Here is a 24683-nt window from a genome sequence, read left to right on the forward strand (position 1 = left end):
TTCTAATAGCATCGTATAGCAATTTCTGTCTATGCTTTATTTCTGTCTTCCTTGTTTTCGGGTTTTATTTTTCTTAATTAATGTTGGGTAGGTGAAAAAGAAAAGAGAGGCATATAAACCGCATATTGATGTAGAACAACGTCGTATATGCTGGAAGAATTCATGCTATTCAAAATACAATCGGTTTAAATAAAGCTTCCATTCAACGCCAATTTAGCAAAAATGCATTTAGGACGAAAGCGAGAATGAGAAGGGAAAATAACACATTCCATGTCGCTAGATTTGGTCGAGCATACACATACTACAATGGTTATGATCCTATAACATTGGTCGATATTCAAGAGTCCGGGTTTACGAAAGTCTAGCGCATGTTTCTGTTGAGAAGACCTTGGAAAGATAGGTAGAGATCTTTGTTATCTTCCCCAAATATCTCATCTGCTTTCCTCAGAGTTTCCTGTCAAAAGCATCATCAACTTTTTATAATCAATAGTCTGGACATACCGGAAAGACAAAAAAATAGCGCACAAGCCACGGATATTTACCTCTCGGGTTTGTTTCTGAGCGTTGAGTTCCTTGATGTTAGCTAAGAAGGCACTGAATTGTTCATATGATAATCGGCTCCTAATAATGTTAGATGACAAAGAAAATCAACAATCTGAAACTGTGGTTGATAATAAAACCGACAAAGACAAGAAGAACTGAAGAAACCTCACCTGGCTTGTCTGAAAAATTCTTTACCGTCCATCCGAGGTGTACGAGCTGGAAAAGAGATTTATACATTTTTTTTTCAATGAGGATCATATGATTGAGGTTTGCCAAATCTATACACGTAATGATCTTTGAGATCCTATATGAACCTGGGAGTGAACGGTTGCGAGGTGGGGAATTTGCAGCAGATGATTGTTGACTTGAAGGGTACCAGATTGTTGTCTTTGTGGGAGAAACTGCACCTGATGTTCTTTTAGGAGAACCCGCCGCAGAATAGCCTCGAGGGGATACACTTGTGGAGATGATCTTCGGTGTTGCTGTTGGGGTAAGACGTGGAGAGATGTATGGTGTCATTGAAAATTTGTTTCCGGTGTATTTTGAAGCTGCAAAGTAAAATTTCATGTGTTCTTTACAGCAGCAAAGAGATAAATTGAAAACACTGGACGGTTGCTATAGGTAGCTGATTCAGTGTTACCTTCAACAGTTGGATTGTTCATGTCTGCAGATCCACTGTAAGAATGGTTTACTGAGTGTACGTTGGTCCTTTCATCTGCTTGATTAAAAAGATAAAAAGCTCATACCACAGTGTTCCGGGTCAACCAAGATATATCTTTAATTGGGAATCGAATACTGTTTCAGTACCTTTAACTGGATATGATCCAGTAAATGACTGGTCGCATGTCCTAATATCAACAGGTTCTGTTTGCTGTAATGAAAAAATAAGAAGAAGCGAACTTATAATATCTTTGAACAGAGGCCAGAAGCATGCATGATAGAGAAGATTAGCTGGAAAAGCTGTAGGCCCTCGTGGAGAGCACACTTAAGCACACATAAAACATAACAATAATGTGTAGTAACATAAGCTGAAATGTCTTACATGACCACTCTCGTCGCTCAGGGATTTGATTAACTGCCGCTTGAATGTCTCCAGCTAAAAATAGAAATATTAGAGCCGTTTTCTCCCACCAGATAATATGATGTGAAACTCACTCAAGATATAAAACAAATCATAAAAAGCATCAGAAAATTCTCACCTTAGCCAAATCACGAGTGAGTTTAGTCACAGTCATTGCCAGTGAATCCTTCTCCTTTGTCAGGTTCATCTTTGAAAGAAAAGGAAGCCAGTTAACCAAAAAAAAATCCAAGCCATGGTTACAGTCTCATGGAGCAGAGGAAATATACCACTGCAATGGATCATCTAATTCTTCTGAGCAGATATGTCAATTCATTGCTTTTGAGAAGAGCATACATATCGAAATACAGACCAGAGCTGAATATATAACAACCTATCTACCTCCTCAAGGCGAACCCGTTACCATTATACAACTCTCTAAACATCAATCGATGCACCAAATTCCATAACGAAGCCACAAAATTGATCATAGATTTAGAATTAACCGGAGAATCCCGTGTACACCAACGAAACTCAGAACCTAATCTTACCAGTCAAACCGGAGACTCTCTCATCGACAAGCAACTGACTCGGACTCTCAGCAAACAAAACTAGCCAATACTAGCAAAATTCGAAATCTAAAATGCAGAAGTACCGGAACCATAAAAGCAACAGAGGAGATGGAATGATGAAATGAAGCTTTTGTTCTCACATTATCCTCGCGGACGATCTTCAACCTCGAATCAGCCTCACGGTAGTCTCTCTCAAGGCGAGACGCTTTCTCCTCAAGCTCACGCACAACACTTTCCTTATCCTGAAGCTTCTGTCTCAATTCCACAACCTCAGAGTCCAGATTCGTCACCCTTGAAGCTATCGCCATTGACGTGATCTTCCTCGCGAGATCCAGCTGCTCGAAAGGGTCCATCGGAATCACCGACAGAACCTCTTCGGGGAGCTCGAAATCCAGCTGGTCGTCTCCCATTACTCCTCCACCAGAATGCCCTAACCTCTCGTTACCTTCGACGCCGGAGAATATCACTAGGGATAACGTTTCCCCTTCTAGTGATTGAAATTGAACCCCAAAATGAAATTCCCGAGAAGATTTAGGGTTTTTAGCTCTGAAATTGTCCGATTGCCTGTAGTTGCAGAGACGAATCAAAAAGAGAAAAATCTTTACACTTGTCGCTTTTTCATTGGCTATATATCTTTTTCCTGTCTCTATTTTGAATTTTTCTTGTTCGAATTTTAAGAAAACACTTTTGATTACTTTTCCCTCCAAACCAGAGAAAACCGCTTTTGATTAATTTTATTGTTTATTTAAAAAAAAATAAACAAGATTACGAAAAAAAAATGTTAGTGCCGTTGTGACCCTACATTTCAAAATAAACAAAATTGACAAATTGTGACGTGACTTTGCATTTGTTACGTATCACTAAAATATTCCATATTGGCCAATTGGATTAAAAGTTGAAAGTTTTAGAATTTGTAATTACAATAAAAGTCTCAGCATTTTCTGGTTACAAGTTGAGATGTCACATCTATGCAGTTGAGCAGAATCACCAGACACGTGTATAAATACGTATAAATTTCGTATCTACGTATATCCAATTTCTTTAAATGTACAAACACTTAACCGGATTATCCCGGTTCGCATTAATTATTTATACGATTAGATGTCAGATAATGATAAAGCATATCGTGTCGTGTGGTGAAACTCATAAAGCCTAATCTCCTCCACTTCGTTTGTATCGTCTGATATACCAACCAAACCGGACTATGTACCAAACCGTTGAGCGACAACTATCGGTTAATATAGTTTGGTAACACAGCGAACCAAGGTCTCTCAGTATGGATTTATAGTTTAACGGTTAAAGTGTTATTATTAACGTGGATCGGTTTTAATAAAGTTTAAATTATTTTTTTTTAAATTAACAGTACTGTTATTTTTACAAATAACTTTTGAATGTTTATATATAGTGAATTTTTTTGTATTTAATTTGAATCAAATCCGATAGATTCGGTTTATTTGGTGGATTGAACACTTCAGTTGGGAACACTGGGTTTCTCATATAGTCATACCGTCCACTTGTGATGCATGATTCGTTTATTAGAATATCAATCCGGACCCAAAAAAAAAAAGACAATTTCCCCGGTCTAAGCCGGTTAGTCTGACAGCTATCGTGTTGGTCTGCAAGAATTGAGCATTTATTGCAATGTCCGGACCATAGTGGTTGGTTATCTTCAAGTATGTCTGTGTGCGTATACATACACGTACATATAAAATTACATAAACACTCACATATGTATAGTATATATACACACATCTCGATGCCAAGATAAAACATCTTCTGAGTTTTCTTTTGTTATTTGAAATAAACCCAAAAGAAATGTATTGTCTTCAAGTTGCAGCTTATCACTTGTTCTTCAACGCAGCTCGGTTATGTTATCTTCTTGCTTTGATTATCCTTGTCTTTCTCAGATTCTTTTCTATTTTCCAGAATATCTCAGTAGTGAATCACATAGGCGACTCCCGAACGGCGTCGTTTTTGGCGACTGCTGATGCACAGCAAGCTCATGGAGATTTGAATGTAACTTTCTCTGGTCGTTTCTTAGGATCTGTAATAAAAGATATCGCTGATAATGTTTTCTAGTTAGCTGTGTATTCTTTATGGACTTATCATCATATATATAATAACGTTGAATATTTTCACTAGTACAAGTTTCTCTTCTTCAATTCATTTTTTTATTTTTTTTTCGGTTAGACGGGAGGTCGTAGCATAGTAGTTATGCCGTCGTGTGATAATCCAGCTTCTAGTTGCTTAAGTCTTAGCCTTTAATTAGGACGAAAAAGATCTAATTTGATTTGCTATAAAAAAAACTATGAATATAATATGATCGTATTCGTATGTATATTCATAGTTAGTCCACGGCAGTCAAATACAAAATTATAATGTTAACCCAATCAATGCCTGATAAAGATCTTAGCAAGGTCGATCCTATATTAACCGGTACGGTCAATTTGTTTTTCCATATTCCAAAAAAACTAGCCGTAAATTTCGATCCACGAAAAATGTCATAATCAGCAACTGAATTACCACATTCGTATGTTTTTAGTTTAATAATTTAATGTTAACTAACCATGTGTAAAGTATCTGCTGTTTTTAATTATGTAAAATACAATCAAATACAAATAAATAATGAAACAACAACGGCCTGGTTCAAAATATGTTGGATCGTGCTTTTGCTAAAGGCCCAAACTAAATCTCAATGATATCGGGCCAAACGGACAGGCCTCACGTGTTTGTCATTAAGGTTTTTTTTTCTTATAAAAGTCAGTTTTTAAGATAGTTATGCCTTGTAAATATTGTCAATGTATAATATACGAGAGATTCCTCCGTACTGAGGTAAGAGAAAGAAGGACAGGCAGAGAGTTGGTAGGTCACGCTCGGTATGAATAAATGACCGTACAACCAAACCCACCTGCCACTCTTTAATACCTTTAATTACACGTCATGTAAGAATTCTCTATTTAATTTCTGTTTTTGTTTTTAGTAATTTTGTATTTTCCATTTCCCTTTTTTGGTTGAACCCATCCATTTTCTTTATAAAAAAAATAGATGTCATTTTATGTGTCAGTGTATGTATTTAGAAAATATGTAAAAAACTAACAGAATCATTAAATACATGTCGTTTGGTTTGTTTTGTTTTTTCTGTAAACATGCCGTTTAGTTAATGTAACATTTTATTAAAGAACAAAATTAGTGATATCCAAAACGCAATGGGACAAAAAGTGTCGTGAACAACTTGTCTAGTGAGCAGTGACCCTGAATTTGGTCGATGTTTTGCTTGTTATGCCTCTTATGTCTTATTCATAATTGTAACCTTAAGCTTTTTTTTTTTTTGTAAAGAAGAAATGTTATGTTTGAACATGCCAATAACGTTTACCAGACAAGAATTAGTATTGTAAATTTATAAATGAACTTAAAACAAAACAAAAAGTAAATATATATAAACGAACAAGATACGTATGAAATGTTGTGGAAATTACTCATTCCGTTTTTTATTAGTTGTTGTTTTAGAGAATTTTGTTTGTTTTAAATTAGTTGTTGTTTTCAAATTTTAATGTAACATTTATTAGTTTTTTATTTTTTAAAATTATTTTTATTATGCAATTTGTTTTATTATTGGTTGAATTGTGTTTAAATAGATAATTAATGATGTTTTTATATTGAAAAACTAAATCAATTAATATTTTTTTAATTTGTGTGCATAACTTTAAAACGATAATTAAATAAATCCGGAGAGTACTAATTATATCGGAAAAAAAAAGTTAAAAATTTCAACAGGAAAAGATATCACAAAACAGAAAAAAATATCCCGAGAATATACAGTAAATAATCGACAAAACCGAAATGCCAGATTTTATCGATCAGAACTTTATATCTGTACTATTCTCTTTGACTTATTGGTCTCCGTGTAATCTTAAACAATGTTGAATTTAAACCATCTGCGGATATTTCATCCAACCATCTTTATATATTGACCAATTTACATAAGAACTACTCCAAAATAATTTTTTTAGTATTTGTTTATTTGAAGGCTATTAAACCACACCACACCAACCTCATGAGGTTTTCAAAACATTTCCTGTTTCTTTCATCTTTGACCATGATGATGTAAGGACAACTTGTACTCATACTCGATTTTGATCTTGAACAAAAATCACGGGCTATATCGTTTGATTGGTCTAAACTTCACTAACTCCAATATATAATTAATGACAGTCTAATTATAAGTATATATACAATACGAAATAAAACAATATAAAATGTTTAGAAGAGATTGGTTTACCATCAAAGACTTTCATTAGCTAATGTATTGTTTTAAAATTTAGTCGATTTTGTATGGTTTTGATGGTTCAATCATTTCACTTCTGCCTATGTTTTTTACTTTATAAAATTTAGTTTTTACTTAGTGTTAATCAAAAAGAAAAAAAAAGCTTTAGTTATCCTTTTTATTTTTGAAGAATTACGATCTGAATTTCGTATTAAGATAAATGAATACTCTAAGCTAATAATTCGTGGATTTTGTAATCTATCAAGCTTTATATGGTAAAAACAAATGAATAAAATTACTAATTATGTAAAGTAAACAAGAGTAGTATGTTATCTGTATTGTCGGGAAGTTAAATAGCCTGGGTTGTACCTGGCAAGTACCGCTTATGTACTCTCTCTCTCTCTCTCCCCTATGCTCTCGTCATAATCTTTTCATGTCCTCTCTCTCTTTCTCTCTGTATATATATATATATATAATCACTCTCTGTCTCTCTCTCTCTCACTCTTTTATTTTGAATTTTCTCTCTCTTCAAACCACCGGAGTAAGCAAAATGAAGCACCTTATCCGCCGCCTCTCTCGCGTCGCCGACTCCTCCTCCGAATTCTCCCTCCGCCGATCTGCCTCCTCCTTCCGCACACGACGCGGCCATCACCGTCCACACGCGCCGCCTCCGTGGTCGATTTGTCCGGCGAGACGAGTCAACACCGTCCCCGCCGGTCACGTCCCTGTCTACGTCGGCGAGGAGATGGAGAGGTTCGTGGTGAGCGCTGAGCTACTGAACCACCCGATCTTCGTCGGTTTGCTCAACAGATCCGCTCAGGAATACGGTTACGCACAGAAAGGAGTCCTCCACATCCCCTGCCACGTCGTCGTCTTCGAGCGCGTGGTGGAAACGCTCCGGTTTGGGTTTAACGAGCACGGCGAGGTTCAGGATCTCGTCGCTTCTTTGCTCTCCGGCGATGAGTTGATAACTGGAACTACAGAGTAGCTTTTGACATCATCCAATATCACATATTCTCCGACTTTTTCAATTTCTGTCTTTCTTGAAATTTCTCGGTTTTTTGTAAATATTTTATACTCCCTTAGTTTTTCTTCGTATTTCTTAGATTTTATCGATTGTTGCTCAGTCTCTGATTTAGCTTGTCGAGAAACAGAAATTACTTAAAGTTCAAAATTTCAAATCAAATCGAGATTGAAACTCCAGAAATTGATCTCCGACGACTCTGTTATCGAAACGCCTCTGTTTTTTTGGCCGCAAATAATTAATACTAGAACAAAACAAAAAAGCAAAAAGGAGAAAACAGAAGAAACGTGTGGGACGCACGTTTCATGTACCGTTTGGTTTAACAATCAAATTAACTCAATTTCGAAATTGCACGTTTTGGTTATACAAGTCATAAGTGTGTAACCTTTACCAAGAAGCGTACGAGTTGCTTCATTTATGAACAAACTAAGTAAGCTTATTCAACTTTTTAAGTTTTGGTCTACTGATTAAGCTTGGAGACCTCTTTGTTCTTTTGCAAATCTGTTTATCCTAAAATTAACGAGGCGTTACCGCAGAAAACGTGCTGTTTCCAGCAAACCTATCTCTTACTTTGTATGCTTGTATTTCAGTTGTGTTGTTTTATTAAGTTTGATATTAATACAGCTCTGCAAAGGATATATTCAGCATCCACAAAAAGAAAAGAAAAAAACGAAGATAATAATATTCCGCGAACCATTTACGACCAGAAGTGGACGAAATAGTAATAGTTGGACAAGCGACGGGTCAGTTTCGTCATTTAAATAAGAGTATGGATTTGTGTGCACCGTACGGATCCATCAGATAAAGTACCGAGAGAGTTGCAACAAAAAACGTCCTAAAATCCGTTGAAATTAAATAATAATTACACAAAGATACACAGAAATAATTTATTTTATACTACTAATATTTTTTATGTATATTGGCAATGTCGACATACACGTTACTTTTGGCGCCCACACTTTTTTATTTTTTTAACGTTTTATCACTATTCTTTTTATAGAGTTCAAATTTATCATGAACTTTTAAAAAAATTTAGTTAAAACTGTAATTCTGTTTCCAAAAAAAAAAAACGAAAACAAAAACTATAACTGAAACTGCCGTCGACATTCCTCTTACTTGGTTTTAAATTTAGAAGCTGACGAACACAAATCTTAGATTGAAGTTATGGCTGTAAATAAAGAACCAAGAAATTCTCAATAAGACACATTCTCTCAGTTGCATCTGTATTTAGTAATAAGCTGGGAAACATATCGCCTATTGGTATTTATAGGTTTGGATATTGTTTTTCCCTTCTATATAACCTAACCTTTTGGCTATTTGACACCGAAAGTTATAATTTAATAATATAAATGTCTCGACATTTGAATGGATAATCCACTAGCAATAGTACAAACAATATTTGTATATCTTAATAAATCATTGTAAAGAAAAATTATGAGAATTTCTCAACGACGATAATATAGCGGTTTGCTGTCCTTGTATATGCAACGAGGTAACATAATTATAACAAATAAATAATACAATGACGATAGTATAGCGGTTTATTTTGATTGTTCATGCAAGAGGTAACAGAATAAAAATATAGGTAAATGTTTTTCGTTTTTTAATGTCATTTTAAAAGTTAAACAGTATAGCGGTTTATTATCTGAACTTATATCCAATATTTAAAATCTAAAAAACAAAACAATTTGTTTTCAAAAGTATATGGTCAAACAAAAGTCCGTATAACAAATAGTGCTATAGAAAATACAGTGTCTATAGAATTATTCAGAATTATAAATAACCTCGTTTATAAATTATTATATGTTTATGCACATATAGTGTAAGTGTTGCGAGAAGCATTACACGGATCAGAAGTGAATGGTGTTGGACTATTTGTCGGAATACTGAGATCTACAATTTTCTCTAACAAGTACTATTTATAATTCAGTACGATTCAGTGATGTGGCGATCAGCAATTGGCTAGAAGGTTGATTTGGCAAATCTATGGCACATGTGTGCTTTCATTTCGTACGATGTTGGGGAAACTTAGTAAGTAACAGCTAACGAGATCGCAATAATATCGATGTATAATTATAAATAAATATATTATAGCATGAGTTGCAAGCAACCTTATATCCGTACACCAAACTTGTATGTATTTGATGGCCCAAACTTTGTATGTATATACACTCGTCATAATACTTACATTAATATGCAAACGATAAATATAATTAAACACGAGCTTAAATGAGTATATATGATTTCTCATAAAACATGTACAAATGGAAACACCAAAAAGGAAATTATTATGCTTACTATTTTGCCATCACTCTTTTAGTTTTAGTGACTCGCAAGAGAGGACTGAGGAGGTTATCAAATTGAAAACCACTTGACCGATCACAGATTCATGAGAAAAGTTTATAGGTTCAGTGCTTTCACAAGAATAAACAACGTGTTAGTCTTGGGCTGCGTTTGGATAATGCTATGATTCAGATGGGCCTTAATTACTCTCTAATCTAATTTTGGGGAAATTAAAAAAGTAACGTCATGTCATATTATATTCAGTTCTTCACACTTCTCTGAAATTTCCAGCTGATTAATGGTGTGTCGTCCTTTAAAGAACCTGAAGACTTGATACAGGATTATTCAATAGTTACGGGGTGAATAAGAAAAATTTCCTCAATGTTGTCGCCAAAAGAAATATTAGTTAACTGAGACTAAAGTACTATCGATGTGACTAGAAAAAATCTAACAGCTTTTTTCTAAATCGAATAATTGTTTGTACATATTTAACTTAGAAAACTGTAAAATGCCATCAGAAGTTCATCTCCTTTGGTAGATTGGGCTCCGATTGTCTGCCACAAGCAAAGATATTCCTAAATTACAATTCACTATTTGGCTGTTCACTCTAAATAGGAACCCGATGAAAAGATAGGAGCGTTGATCCACGATGCTTCTTATGCTCCACGCATCCGCGGAGACACAAAATTATATATATTCTTCACTTATCCCTATTCTCTTCATGTCTGGCTAACTTGCACTTTGAAACTCTCTACTATATATCAACGAACTTGTAAACATGTTCTCCTATGGTTAAAGAATTGATGGGTGAATATTGAATCGTACGAAGAAGTTTTTGTTCACTCTTTTGACAATCTACTGTCTATGAATTATGACGTAAAATAAATATAATCATCCACACAACTGCTAGACTCTCCTCTACCCAAATTTTAAAGAAAATTGATATCACTAGCTATCCGCAACATATCTTCCTCTACGACACATCTCTTCCCGTTGAAAGCTTATAATTAAGATCCTCCATGTTTGGTTTGAAGGATCTGCAATTCTACCTTTTGAGAACTACTAACTCAACTCCATATCGTAATTTGAATGTTTTGGTTTATGTCTTGTTGTTGTAAGACTCAGAGTTTTTGATCCAAAACGTTGTATGAAGATGGACTCACGGAGTTTAGAGTTTTCCTAAAGGATAGTACAAATTAGATATCATTATACTTCATCCGTTTCATAATAAGTGTCGTTTTAGATTTCATTTTTTGTTTCAAAAAGAATGTCATTCTGCATTTTCAATATAATTTTTTACTCTTATTTCATGTTTTACCTCTTATTAAAGATAATAGTTTTTGTAGTTAAATGTTATAAAAGTATATTAATTAGAGGTATATTTATATATTTTATTAATTTCTTAATCTGTGTGAAATGTGTCAGAATGACACTTATTATGAAGCAGAGGGAGTATTACTTATCTCAACAAAAATGTTGTAAGAGCATTAACTTTGTAGTTATTACTCTATTAATTTCACAATAAATGATGTTTTAATTCTTTTTTGTTTGTTTCACAATAAATACTCTACTGTTTAAGATTTTCATTGCGAATTTGACGAAAAATAATAATTTAACGTCAACTTCAATGAAAGTTTTTTCAAGAATCATCTTGTATCCCAAGGATAATTTATTTTCTAATATATTATATTAAGTTGTGTGAAAAATATGAAGACAAAACTTATTGTGAAACAGATGAAAGTAGAAATCAATATATGATTCATCTTCGCATCCGTATTGTAAAACGACGTGTAGCAAAATCGATACTAATGACTCTGCGATTGTCGATTACATCTATTTGAAATTTTGTTTACCCAATTGTCTTTTGTTTTCGATATAGTTTTGAACAAAAATGACTTGCCTTACACCAAACTTTGTAACAGTTGACTCATAAATAGACTAGAGATTTAATTGTTTGATAAAGACAAATACCAACCAAAACGTATAAGCTAGATCACTACCACCTTATACTCTATCAGGATGTGTTAAATGAAAAAGTTATTCGAGAAGATATTCAATTTAGATCTTACCAAAACCTCCCAAACAATGCAGACATTTTATATTGTTGAAACAGAACTGTTTTTTTGTTTTTTGGTGTGTGTGTGTGTGTGATAACCATAGGAATTTCGAATCAACATTTTATATATTTCGATGTGAAAAATAATCTACGGGGCACAAGAACACTAACCCCTTGCAGTAACAGTGTTCACAAATTATTAGACTTAGTTATTTATATAATTTCTTAAAATCCAAATATTTATTCTATGGAAAAATTAGGACTTTCTTTTCTGTAGACTTCTGCACTTTATGAAAACACATTAACATGAAAACGACTATCATTACAAATAAAACCCGAATGAAAAAAATGTATATATATGATATATATATATATATGTGTATGTGTATGTCCGTTCATGAACATGCATGATGCATCGTTGGCCTATGCAAGTGAAGTTAGGTCAGTGAAACTTTTTACCACTTAAGTTCTCATTTATTCGTCCGTTTTACTTACAGTCTACGCCTACAGTAAATAAATGCATCATAAATTCATATTTCATTGGGAAAAAAAGAAACAATAAATACACTTAGAATATTACTACCCCGGCACCAAAAAAGTGTATTTGAGTTTTTAATCAAATAAAATAATCAAAATAGATTTTTAAAGGCTTATATATAGCGTCTAACACTTTTACTATTTAAACGTAAGTACGTAACTATTTTATACGAGGATATTATTGTTTTTTAAATGGTTGAATAAACATAGTCATAATTTTTACAATATCGTAGATAAAAATATACTTATATATTGTCAACTAACTTTGAACTAATCCATGACTTTTGGGTTATCTCCTTTGACAAAAGAAAGAAGAGTGGGTTATCATTATTTAAGATGCGGAATAAATAGGAGTACAGTTGAATTAAATATATCATATTGCCCTAGTAAGTATAGTAATTATCGAATTAACATTTTGTTATTTCATTGTTAACTCTTAAAGTCTCTTTTAATAAGTTGATCTTTTAAATAAAACACCCATCTCTTCCTTCTCGCATTCAATCTCCTTTTCTATCCTTACAATTAAACTCCTGATTTATCTAGTATCATTTACAGAAAGTCGAGCCAAGAAAATAAAAAGATTAAACTATATATCCGAGAGTTTTTCAAATGGAAATGTTGAGATCAATCTTAGGCTTCTTGATGGCAGGCAAGGAAACAATGGAAAGACACCTCGGGCATTTCGGATTGTTCTTCATCACCAGCACGTACGATAAGCATCCTGGACATCCAGCCGCCACCGGAGACGCAGCGGCTGAAGCGTTTCGATCGCAAACGCCGTCGTCTGGAGATCGGCGTTTCTTGATCATCGCGGATGAATCTTTCTCGGCCCTCTCCAAAGCCGATTTCACCTTGTCGAGTGTGCAAACACTCTGGAAATTAGAATTCGCCGATGATACAGATAGATACGAGAGAGACGGGTTTGATGAAGAAGAAGAAGATGAAGACGATGAAGAAGAAGACGAGACTAGCTTCAGCTCTGTGCTTGTGTCGTCGAAGAGGCTTAACAATGGTTTCGCCGGAGATTTACCGGGAAATATCGGCGGGAAATTCAAATCTTGAAATCTCGGGACTGTGTGGTTTGGTTGGTCTGCGTGATGATGATGAGTCGATGTGGACGAGCTCGTTGAATTGCATTGTTGCATATACACTTTCCCTGACTGTTTAAAACAAAACAAAAATTCAATATTATGTCAAGAACTACAAAATATTACAATTCTTTGGCAAATTTTAGATACGAACTTTGAGGTCGAGACGCTTTTCCCAGCCGTTGGGGACATGGAGGTCAAGGTCAAGCTCCAGCGTCTGATCGTCTCCGCCGCAACCGCCGCTTCCGAGGAGATCTCGAGTCATGAGCGCCACCGTCGATCTCGGTCCGGCTGAACTCCTTACCGCCTTGCGATCTTCCTTGTACCTACTTAGTATCTGTACGAGAGAGGTGACCTCAGCAGCCATATCACGAAGCAGAAAGCAGAGAGAGAGAGAGAGAGAGAGAGAGAGAGAGAGAGAAAGAGAGAGAAAGAGAGAGAGAGAGAGAGAGAGATATCAGTTACGGGGTATGTAAGGCAGATAGTTATATAGATGGGGATAAAATCTAAGGTTAAAAAAAATATCAAGTTAACGAGGCCGGTTATAGCAATATTTAAAGCCAATACATTTAATTGTTTCATTTGTTATACTAAAACGAAATTGACAAGTTAAAAATTTTATTTGCATGAAAATTCTATTATGTTTTGGTATTTGTTTCCTCCACCGTGAAATATATTTAGCTTCTACGGTGTAATTCTGCATTCTACACCGTCATAATATGTAAAGTTATTTTACTTTTCACAAAATACATTATCTTAGAATCATATATATCATTATTTCACTTTTTTTTTTCTGTTCTTACAACATATTTTTTATCTTACATTTGAAAGATTGGTGAGTGGACCAATTCATGCCAATGTAAGCAAGGCTAGGTAGAAATGATTTCAAGGTTCTATAATTCACAACAAAATTGTTGTTTTTAATATTGTTTTAGACTCAACTCAACTACACTGCATTTAAAATGTTAATACTGAGTTCACTTCTCCAATTCAGTGTTTTTTTTACTCAACCTCTAAAATGCAACATCTTGGTAAAAATAAGCGAATTAAAAATAGAGTGTTTTTATTAGATGAATAAATAAATAATACTAGGGTGTGGAGGGAGGAATTCAATGAGGAAGCAGACACACAATGTAATAAATGCGGAGAAAAACGCATTAAGTGCGTGGAAACTCCAAGTAGAATCAGCTCTTCCATTAATTATCATTTACCCTCCTCCTCCTCTATACTTGTCATATTTCCAAAATCTTTTTTCTTTGTCAGATCATATTTCCAAATAGTAAGTTTATAGGTTTCATTTACTAACCACGAATCATAGCAAAATCAATTACAAATAAAGAAAATACTGTAACAGATTAGCCAGTAAAGATTTATTTTCAAAAACTCTTTCTCTTAACACTCTATGTAAATTTGTTTTTTGTTTTTTGTTTTGTTATCCTCTTCATGATACAAGTAGTGCATATTTTATCTACGTTACAATTTCAATTCTGAAAATTTTAGATAATAATTCTGTATTTATCGATTTGAAATTATTGAAATATTGATTACCATATACAGTAAGAAATAAAAAATAATCACGCATTGATGAATGCTATATTTAATGCAGTTTCGTTTATTTTGTATCGGACACGTCAATGATATTTAATGAAGTATGTATTGGTACGAATGTGGTATTTAGAGAAAACCAGCACTAGTATTATAATTTGTGACCAATAGCTAATTAGCTATTATGAGGTCTTGACTTTTCGAAAATCTTCTCATAAGCAAATAAAATTAAAATATTTTTAAACATCTCCAAAATATCATAGAACGTAGAACGTAAAATGTAGTCATGAAAGTACTCATTTACTCCCCAATAATATCATTGTGTATTAATTTTCAATTTTCCTACCTATATTCTTTTTGTTGTAGCATACAGCATACAAATCAACAACATTTTTTGAGAGAATATTTATGCGATTAATTAATTATATAAACTTGATGACATAAGACAATACTATGTCACGTTGGGGCACGAGCCAAGTATGGCGTGGTTTTTCGTCGGATGTTGTGGCAACGAACTATTTTGTTCATCCAACTAATCGACCTTTAATTATGCGTTTGAAATGCGTACTTTATACTAGCATCTCTTTTTTATTCAATCGAAAAATGTGCTCCGCAAGCAAGAAAAAACAACACATAGGTACAATTACTGTACCATGAATACTTGCTAATCAGTAAAACCACTCTGCAATTAAATGCGCATAGGTATTTACGATTTGACAAACTATTTTATTGGTTTGATAGTATATAAAAATAAAGTAAAATAGCGAAAAAGTACTCCCCTTAACGGAGTATATATGAGATTATTATCTAAATGGAGTTTGCAGGGGGGGGGGGGGAACGAGAGGAAGGTCTAAGCATTCAAGAGCTTTGTAATTACCTTGAAAACGTTAAAATAAATAACTAGGTAAAAGCCTAAAATGCGAGGAAGTGATGATTCTCACGGACTCACGACACCAGCACAATTAAAGCTCTTTCATTTTTAACACACACAGACATTGTTAGAAATGAGTTTATTTTCTGAGATATGGCCAGCTTTTTGGTAAAATAAGTGATGAATGTTACCATTTTTCAAATATCATGACTCACGAATATTTTATCTGATAACACGTTACTATTATACATAACATGGCGTTTTTAAGTCATGCGGTAAATACATTACTTATTTACATTTTACCTGAAAGTTGCCTAAAAGTAGGCTATGTCAACAAATAATGAAATAAATCATAAAGAAATAAATACTCACTATGGTTCGTATAATTTTGTTCTTTTTCAATTTTCACATAAATGATGACATCTTTTGTTTATGCATTCCTTTATAAATAATTTTTCTTCTAACTAAGAAAACCGATAGTATATTCAATTTATTTTAAGTACCCTTCATGCATTTTTCTGAATTTTACATGTTATTAACACTAGTTAATATATAGATAAAAAACAATATCATGAAGAAAAAAAAAGTCTACATGAAAGGGAGAGGGTGTTAAGTTAGAGTAGTTGTTGGAACAAATGAAGCATTCCACCAAAAAATATTAACTTTGAAATTTGGGAGTTACTCCTAAGTCCTAGCTACTCCTAACTACACGGCTAGCCCTAAATGTGTATAGGGTGACCCATATTACAATGTAGGAGTATGAATTAAATTGGACATATATTTATTAGTGGTAGCTAGCGAGACTGGTCTTGGGATTTGAATGCATTTAAATGCGAGATCGGTAAGGGTTATTAATACGGAAATTAAATGGCACTCACCTTTTTGTAATGATAATAGTATGTCTTTTTTTAAGCTTTAGTTGTTACAAAATGCATCTGAAAACCTTAAATTCCGAGGCCATAAAGAAGTTGGAGCAGTCTGAGATCGGATTCTCCACCACCAACTAACTTTTCAATATTTATTTATTTATTTATTTTTGTTATTTTGAAATGCTCAATGTTCCTTCACCAAAATTTTGTTGACCTTTAGATGTCTAGACTCTGCTGTAGAAATGTATGGTTGGCTGTATTATACAATCAAAGAGAAGTGAAACAAATTTTAATATTAGAGAAATTTCGTTGACCTTTTCGAACAGGGGTTTCAAGTATCGTAGGTTCTTATTTTTTGGGTATGATGTATCGTCGGTTTTGTAATAGTGGAGTATTATTTTTTTTTGGTGTCGTTCGACCAAAAATGTATATATAGAGGCATAGAGCTCCATTATTTTGGGTTGAAAATTGACACGTTTTTAAATAGAGACAAAACAATAATTTAGTAGCTTCTCAGTTATTACGTAGTATATATAATAAACTAACCAAACCCTTTCTCAAGAAAAGTAAAAAAATTAATAAAAAGAAACAATTGAAAATAATAAACTGACTCCATAACTGGTAGACGTATTAGTAGAAAGTATTAACATCGACTGAAAACACGACACACTCGTAGTTTTCGAGAGTTGGGCTGAGACAGCAAAGGCCTATAGAGCGTATCTTAAGCCCATATAGTGGAAAACCTAGAAACACAACCTAACTATATAAGGGTTTCACTACAAAAAAAAACATCATAATACATCATTTATTTTATTTATTGTATTATTTATAACTGATGCAGAAGAATTTTACATCATTTAAAAAAATGATTCTGAAAGTGGTGATGCAAATACTTTATATCAGTTCTTTAATAACTGATGTAAATATTTTAAATATTTACATCAATTAGAATAATTGATATTAATATATATCAATTGTTTTAAGTGATATTAAATTTTACATCAGTTATTATAAATGATATTAATATTTGTATCAATTATTTGTTAAAAATGCTATTTTGGTATAAATTTTAATTTATTTTAAAAATTTATATAAAATCCCTTTTGTTTTTTTTATTAATATAAATATATTTTGTGAACTCTCATACAATAATTAACTAGAATTATTATTAAAAATATTTTTTTTTATTTCGAAGATTTTGGTTGAAGTTAATAAAATCATATGATTATTAACAATGATGAGTTTATTTTATAGAGGAGTAATTCTCTCCTCTCAAGTTCTCCTAACCGATGTGGGACAGATAAGTTTTGACCAAATTAAATTAAATATATTAATTGTTTAATTCAGTTCTTTGTTGGCATCACTTTTTAATTGCTACAAAATTTGCATTATTTTATTCAAGTGATGTTAATATATACATCAATTATCTAATGATGTAAAATTTGGTTTTGTATCAATATTGTTCAAGTGATGTGATTTAAAATAAATTAGTATCAGTTTTATGCAATCGATGCCATATAAACTAATAATAACATCATTTGTATTAACTGATGTTAATACTGTATAATTTATGTCACTTGTAAATAAATGACTCTAATTAGTATCAATTATTTTTCTGATATAATTTATTTGATGCTATCAACACTTTTTTTGTAGTGTTTATTCTATACGAAAAAGTCCAAATTTCAATTTTCACAGGATATGATTTTTTTTTTAAATCACAGGATATAATTTTTTTAGAAATTAATAGAGGTAAAATTGTCATTGTAGTAGTTTTCATAATTTGTATCAGGATTAACGAAAAACCTTATGGTATCCACATAGAAGCTAGATATACATCAAATTTCAAAACCAAAATATTTTACAAATTCTATTTTTTAATCTAAGATTTCTCATGTTTTTTTGAATATTATAATTATGTACCACTAATAATAACATACTTTTTTCAAGTTTTTAGTATGACATATTTTGTATATATACATATGTTTTAGAAGACAATATATAAAATAAATAGTGATGATGTCTTCGTAAATTAGTGGTGCGTCATGCACATGTAATATGATCGATCGTCTAATTCTTTGTCATTCCACCACTAACTTTTTTTGTTTACTAGTTCATAAGTCCTGTGTTTGGACCTTATGACTTATGAGTGATTAGTTAGGTAGTATCATGACTCAATGAAAAAGCCATCACTAAGCAAATCTTCTACCAACCAATAGGTAGTATCATGACTCAATGAAAAAGCCATCACTAAGCAAATCTTCTACCAACCAACTCATATATAATTTCAAAATTATAATTTATATATAATTCCAAGAGTAGGTGCCCTATAGTGGGGTTACGTTATAATTATTCCATCATTGTTTTCAATTCATCTAACACATCGTCATCTGACGATTAGGTTACTTTAATCAACTATCCTTTTGTTTTTATTTTGTTTTGTTCAGTCCTATATAATTAACTAAGTAACACCTGACTCAGCATATCCAATTCTAAACTTATATATTTTAAGAAATTCTGAGTTAATCATTTGTTATATATATATATATATATATAATTATTATCATTACATATTTTATGTTGAGACGTAATGTAGGTTGTCATTTATCAACTCAGAAATTCAAAAACATGAACATTGCGCATCCTTTTTGATCAACTATATATTTTTGGTATATATAGTATTGAGCATGTGCTATCTCTTAGATTATTTTAAATTTATAAGATCGAACGCGACGTGCCAAAATCATATCAAACAATGCGTGCAGGCATTCTTTGCTTATTATTACAACATAAATGGGTACGTTCAAATAGTTTGTAGTTGGGTTCCGATGTGAACACACATACTGACATACACATAACTTGTTTTATTAGTCATTAGACCATTATTTAAAATAATGTCAGTAAATAAGATTTTGACGTCGAATGATTGAGAGTTGAGACCAATACGAATTGTTTTGTACTGCTTTTTTTTTTTTGTTCGTAGAGCTGATTTTATTTATTGGACAGAAGACAAACAAAATATACAATAAAACATCTATAAAATAATATATCAATAAATTAATAAGATTTTCCAGTTAGTTTATCAACCAAATTAAAACATGTTCGATACTTATTAGGTTTTTGATTTTTCTTTAGCAAAAAGAAATAAATAAAGAAAATCATAATCCAACATTATTTTGACTATGCATTTCTTCTGTTTTTGCCACAGAACTATTTTGTTTGGCAAGATCTTGTTTATTTGCTACCAAAGTATGAACATTAGTGTCTCCTCACCAATCTAATGCATACTCTATTTATATTTTCTTAAACATTTTTTTACTTATAAAATGAAGGGAAAAGGTACAGCCAGTCCTCATATTATATGGATCAGTTACCTCATTTTCAGAGGAGACTCATCTTCTAATTTTATTGTGGTAAATGTAATATTTATTTTATGTTGTATATCATGAATATTTCACTCGTGGTGTATGTTAGCATTTGGTTTATACATACTTTCTGTTAGTAAGCTTATGTTAGCATACTGAGAATATCTTGTATATAAACCAAACTATATATAATATACAGTTGCAAACTTATAATTAATGAGAAATTACTTCATATTTTGTCTCGTCTCTCTCCTTGTTACGTTTGATATGTTGTAGGGAAACAAAAAGGTTATGATCAATTAGAAGATATGGCTGGGGTATTCGGTATATTCAAAGCCTCAAAGGAACGGTGCGATATCAAACCATTGATTTAAATCCGGCTTAGATGAAATACCAAACAGTGCATTTGAACCCTGTTTAGAACCCTGTTTTTTTAAAAAACATTGAACAAAATAAGCCTAAAGCTGAATATGTATATATCATATAAGCAATGTTTTTTTTAAAAAAAATTTGTGCACAGTACCCAACTTTTAGTTGAGCCGAACCTGCATTGAATAGTGGATTTAATAGTTAAACAATAATCTACTTTCAATTAAGTGATTTTATACATTTTGACATTGAAATATTTGGCATGCCACATTTCTTCAGCGTATATTTTTCTTTTTTTGCAGTACCATACAACCGCAATAAGCCAATAAGACAGGTTTTTTTTTTTTTTTTTTTTCTTATAGCGGTAAGACAGTTCTCAAACCAATTCTTGTTATTGTGCATGCATTATTGATTATACGTTCAAGATTCCTCATCACTAGCGGTACAATTTTTTTTTTCAAAGAGATTGTGTATTACATCTCTTCTTTTTTTGTTTCGAACTTTTCAATCAACACCTTAATAAACAAATGTTAGACTACTATTTCATTGAACTTGTGGTATGCTACTTCTTAATGAAATGGGCAGCTGAACCAAATTGTAGAGTAAAAAAGAGGCGTGGCAATAGCAACACGTATGCTCATCATGCAAATTCCAATCTTTTTCAGTTATTTAATTTTTGTTCCTTCTGCTCGTTATGATTGGGATATTTCAACTTTCTACCACTTTTTCAACTTAGTTTACTAAAATTTCTCTTTCATTGAACCTAATTGATTCAAGTTAAAATAACATTTTCGTAAGTTGTTCACCAAACAAATGAAACCTAACTATGACTATAAATTTAATTATAACTTAGAAATATACTCTAATGCTCTTTTTTTTTCTTTGATAATCAGGGTCAGATACAGATTTTTACCATTCATTAAGTTTCTAAAGTGAGTTTAACCGTTTTGAGTAACTTACTTATAAGATTTTTAATAGGTAAAAAACATCATACTATTTCGTTTGGACAAATAAAAATAAGTAATTAATTCAACTCTTAAGAAGAATCGATTTAGACTTACAATAACGACTCCGCAAATGCGAACTAGTAACACTGCTACCTGGTTAATTAATCTACTACTATTTTCAAATACGTATTTATTACTAGACAATTTAATTATCATTACATTTAATCCATTAATTTTAATTGATATTTTGGTCAAAGATTTAATATTTATATTTATTTTGTTGTTGTTGTCCTTGCGAAGAAAAATAAATATACGATGTCATATCTTGTTCGGAATTATAACTACGTATATTGTTAATGGAAGCATGGTTTGGGTAATATCTTGTTCGGTATTGACTCAATCAATGAAATAAGTATAAATCATAACCTCACTACTGATATGGACTCTTAAAACCCACCCCTATCTGTGGGAGATGAAATAAACTGTAAGTTGAAAAGTAAACGATTGATTGGAATATGTTTATATTTATATAAATATTATATATATAAAAAAAAGAATATGTTTATACTGATGAATATTTTTCACAATATAATTTAACGGTACATTTCTTAATATGAGACGACAGTCTAATTGTGATAGCATCCTTGCGTCTTGTTTGGTGGATGACTTAAACTATAGAGAGAAAAAATTATAAGTCAAGCTTTATTCTATGAATTATCCATTTATCAAAACCTTTTCTTTGTACGTTTTTCAAAAGTTGGTATAGCCATATATAGAAAAATTGCTATGGCCCTTTCTGATTTGATTTAGACATATAAATTTAGTCAAATTTTAAAGTCTACAATAAGGTAATGTTAACTAATACGTTGTGAAAGTTGCGCAAGTTTGCAGCCGTACAAACTTAATCAAAATTTGTTTAAAACAAATAGTATAATCACAAGGATAAATCTAATTTGGTAAAGATGGATTCATCTTATCGATTTTGTCAGAGGCCTTTTTTATGTTTCAGATTTTTTTTTTAAAAAAAGTGAGACTCAATACTTTAGTTTCAAACATATGTTTCATTTCATGTATGTTTCAAAGTGAGATGGTATTTCCAAAATAGTTATTATTTACGTATTTCTGAGATATATAAAAGGGAAGATACAATTTAAAAAGATGGATATTATGCCAGATACTCACCCACAATATAGACAAGTTTTTAACTTAAACAAATCTGATTTGACAATTGTCGTTGTCTTTTGTTTATAACATGTTTCTCATTGTCAGGATCACAAACCACTTTCCTTTGTATAAATACACATACAGGTCCAATTAGATTTGGTAACAAGGAATCTCAAAAGTGTGTCTGTGAGAGAGAGAGAGAGAGAGAGAGAGAGAGAGAGAGAGGGGGAGAGAGAGGAGAGAGAATGGGCAAAGGAAGAGCGCCATGTTGTGACAAAACCAAAGTGAAGAGGGGACCATGGAGCCAAGATGAAGACTTGAAACTCATCTCTTTCATTCACAAGTATGGTCACGAGAACTGGAGATCTCTTCCCAAACAAGCTGGTAATGTTTCTGATCTTAAAAGCCTCCTCCTTTAAGCTTTTCTTAGTCTTCTGGTTCTGAATTCTCTGTGTCTATCTATCTATGCATGCAAATGAAGGATTGTTGAGGTGTGGCAAGAGTTGTCGTCTTCGATGGATCAATTACCTCAGACCTGATGTGAAACGTGGCAATTTCAGCGCAGAGGAAGAAGAAACCATCATTAAACTCCACCAGAGCTTTGGGAACAAGTATGATGTGTTATCTTGTTAATAATCCCTTGTGTGGCTCAGAGTTCCGATTTTGACAATAGCTTTTTTTTTCGCATTTTGGATTCAGGTGGTCGAAGATTGCTTCTAAACTGCCAGGAAGAACAGACAATGAGATCAAAAATGTGTGGCATACTCATCTCAAGAAAAGATTGAGCTCGGACACTAACCATAATGCCAATGATGAAGCGGCTACAAAAGGTTCTTTGAATGAAGAAGAGACCTCTCAAGAGTCATCGCCTAATGCTTCTATGTCTTTTGGTGGTTCCAACACTTCAAGTAAAGAAGATGATGTACAGATGGCTCAAACGTTTGAGTATTTTCAAGATTGTATCGAATTTACGGGGATATTACAAGAGGTAGACAAACCAGAGCTGCTGGAGATACCTTTTGATCTAGATCCTGACGTTTGGAGCTTCATAGATGGTTCAGATTCATTCCAACAACCTGAGAACAGTTGGAGTCCAAGGGCTCACCAAGAATCTGAAGAAGATGAAGTTGAGAAATGGTTCAAGCACCTGGAAAGCGAACTCGGATTAGAAGAAAACGATAGCCAACAACAACAGCATAATGAAGGCAAAGAACCATCATCATCATCATCACTCTTGGAGAGTTACGAACTCCTGATACATTAGTAAAGCCATAAGAAACTTTATTTACTGATTATCCTTATTGAAAATCTACAAAGAGAGCTAAATTCTTGTCATTTTCAGTAGATACACAAGATCAGCTAGGCCCATGTAGTACTAGTAGCGATAGTAGAAATGTAACAGGACGTATATATTACAGAGCGTTAAGAGATTTCCAGCAAAAGACTCTGTATTTGCAAAAGATTGCTTTGTAGTGAAACCAAAGTTACATGCTTTGGGATGTAATAATCCCTATCAGGTTACAACCATCCAAAAATAGAAGCTGACAGAGATTGAGAAAGATTAATTGTTTTATTGTCTTCGAAATTGAGTCAGCAGCTAAGCTTCCTTAATTCGAACAAACAAAGAGGTCTCGAGTCCTTTTCCAAGATAGATGAAGTTTTACTCTCACTTGTGTACCAATCATATCTCCAGCCAAGAAAGTAAAACTTGAAGAAAAGAAAAGATTTTTGTGGGTTTTTTTTTTCGGTATAACAGAGGAAGTCACCATAACACGTTTTTTTTTTGTTTGTTCGTGATGAAAATGTTTAACATTGAAAGCTTTAAAGGTTTAGCGCTTTCACATAATACCATGTGGGATTCTGATGAACACATCGATTGAATCACTCTCACAGTTGCAAATCCGTGACACCATCTTGAGATTAATGTCTCCTCAAAACCGTTTAACAACCATTAAATAAATGCTAGATTATATCTTAAACACAAAGTGAAACAACAAAGAAGTGAACTTTTCAACTTGATCTTGAGACAAGAAAGTAGATTGCTTTGGAGATTAAAAGAATTTTCATGATTGATAGAAATTGAGAGAAGACGATTGATTGATTACACACACCTGTTTGATACTATAGAT

The 24683-nt window shown here is 32.6% G+C and overlaps 5 protein-coding genes across 5 annotated transcripts; 3 read left to right on the forward strand and 2 right to left on the reverse strand.

Moving 5' to 3' along the window:
• Nucleotides 1-125: 125 nt before the first annotated feature.
• Nucleotides 126-2723, reverse strand: LOC18993240 (uncharacterized protein At4g15545). Its single transcript, XM_006416745.2, has 9 exons — nt 2313-2723; nt 1743-1811; nt 1586-1639; nt 1351-1414; nt 1184-1258; nt 858-1091; nt 714-759; nt 543-621; nt 126-454 (listed from the first exon to the last, which is right to left on the reverse strand). Exons 1-9 carry the CDS (start codon nt 2580-2582, stop codon nt 362-364), a joined length of 984 nt encoding a protein of 327 aa, XP_006416808.1. The 5' UTR covers nt 2583-2723; the 3' UTR covers nt 126-361.
• Nucleotides 2724-3949: 1226 nt separating this feature from the next.
• Nucleotides 3950-4313, forward strand: LOC18993241. The gene has a single exon (XM_006416746.2). The coding sequence runs from the start codon at nt 3988-3990 to the stop codon at nt 4249-4251; it is 264 nt and encodes an 87-aa protein (XP_006416809.1). The 5' UTR covers nt 3950-3987; the 3' UTR covers nt 4252-4313.
• Nucleotides 4314-6821: 2508 nt separating this feature from the next.
• Nucleotides 6822-7647, forward strand: LOC18993242 (auxin-responsive protein SAUR41). Its single transcript, XM_006416747.2, has one exon. The coding sequence runs from the start codon at nt 6822-6824 to the stop codon at nt 7422-7424; it is 603 nt and encodes a 200-aa protein (XP_006416810.2). The 3' UTR covers nt 7425-7647.
• Nucleotides 7648-12794: 5147 nt separating this feature from the next.
• LOC18993243 lies at nt 12795-13850 on the reverse strand. The gene is made up of 2 exons (XM_006416748.2): nt 13579-13850; nt 12795-13496 (listed from the first exon to the last, which is right to left on the reverse strand). The coding sequence occupies exons 1-2, from the start codon at nt 13789-13791 to the stop codon at nt 12942-12944; spliced, it is 768 nt and encodes a 255-aa protein (XP_006416811.1). The 5' UTR covers nt 13792-13850; the 3' UTR covers nt 12795-12941.
• Nucleotides 13851-22744: 8894 nt separating this feature from the next.
• LOC18993244 (transcription factor MYB58) lies at nt 22745-23998 on the forward strand. Its single transcript, XM_006416749.2, has 3 exons — nt 22745-22938; nt 23036-23165; nt 23254-23998. The coding sequence occupies exons 1-3, from the start codon at nt 22800-22802 to the stop codon at nt 23816-23818; spliced, it is 834 nt and encodes a 277-aa protein (XP_006416812.1). The 5' UTR covers nt 22745-22799; the 3' UTR covers nt 23819-23998.
• Nucleotides 23999-24683: the final 685 nt, after the last annotated feature.

Source organism: Eutrema salsugineum, unplaced genomic scaffold (assembly GCF_000478725.1).
Source record: "Eutrema salsugineum unplaced genomic scaffold, Eutsalg1_0 scaffold_5, whole genome shotgun sequence".
NCBI classification, from domain to species: domain Eukaryota; kingdom Viridiplantae; phylum Streptophyta; class Magnoliopsida; order Brassicales; family Brassicaceae; genus Eutrema; species Eutrema salsugineum.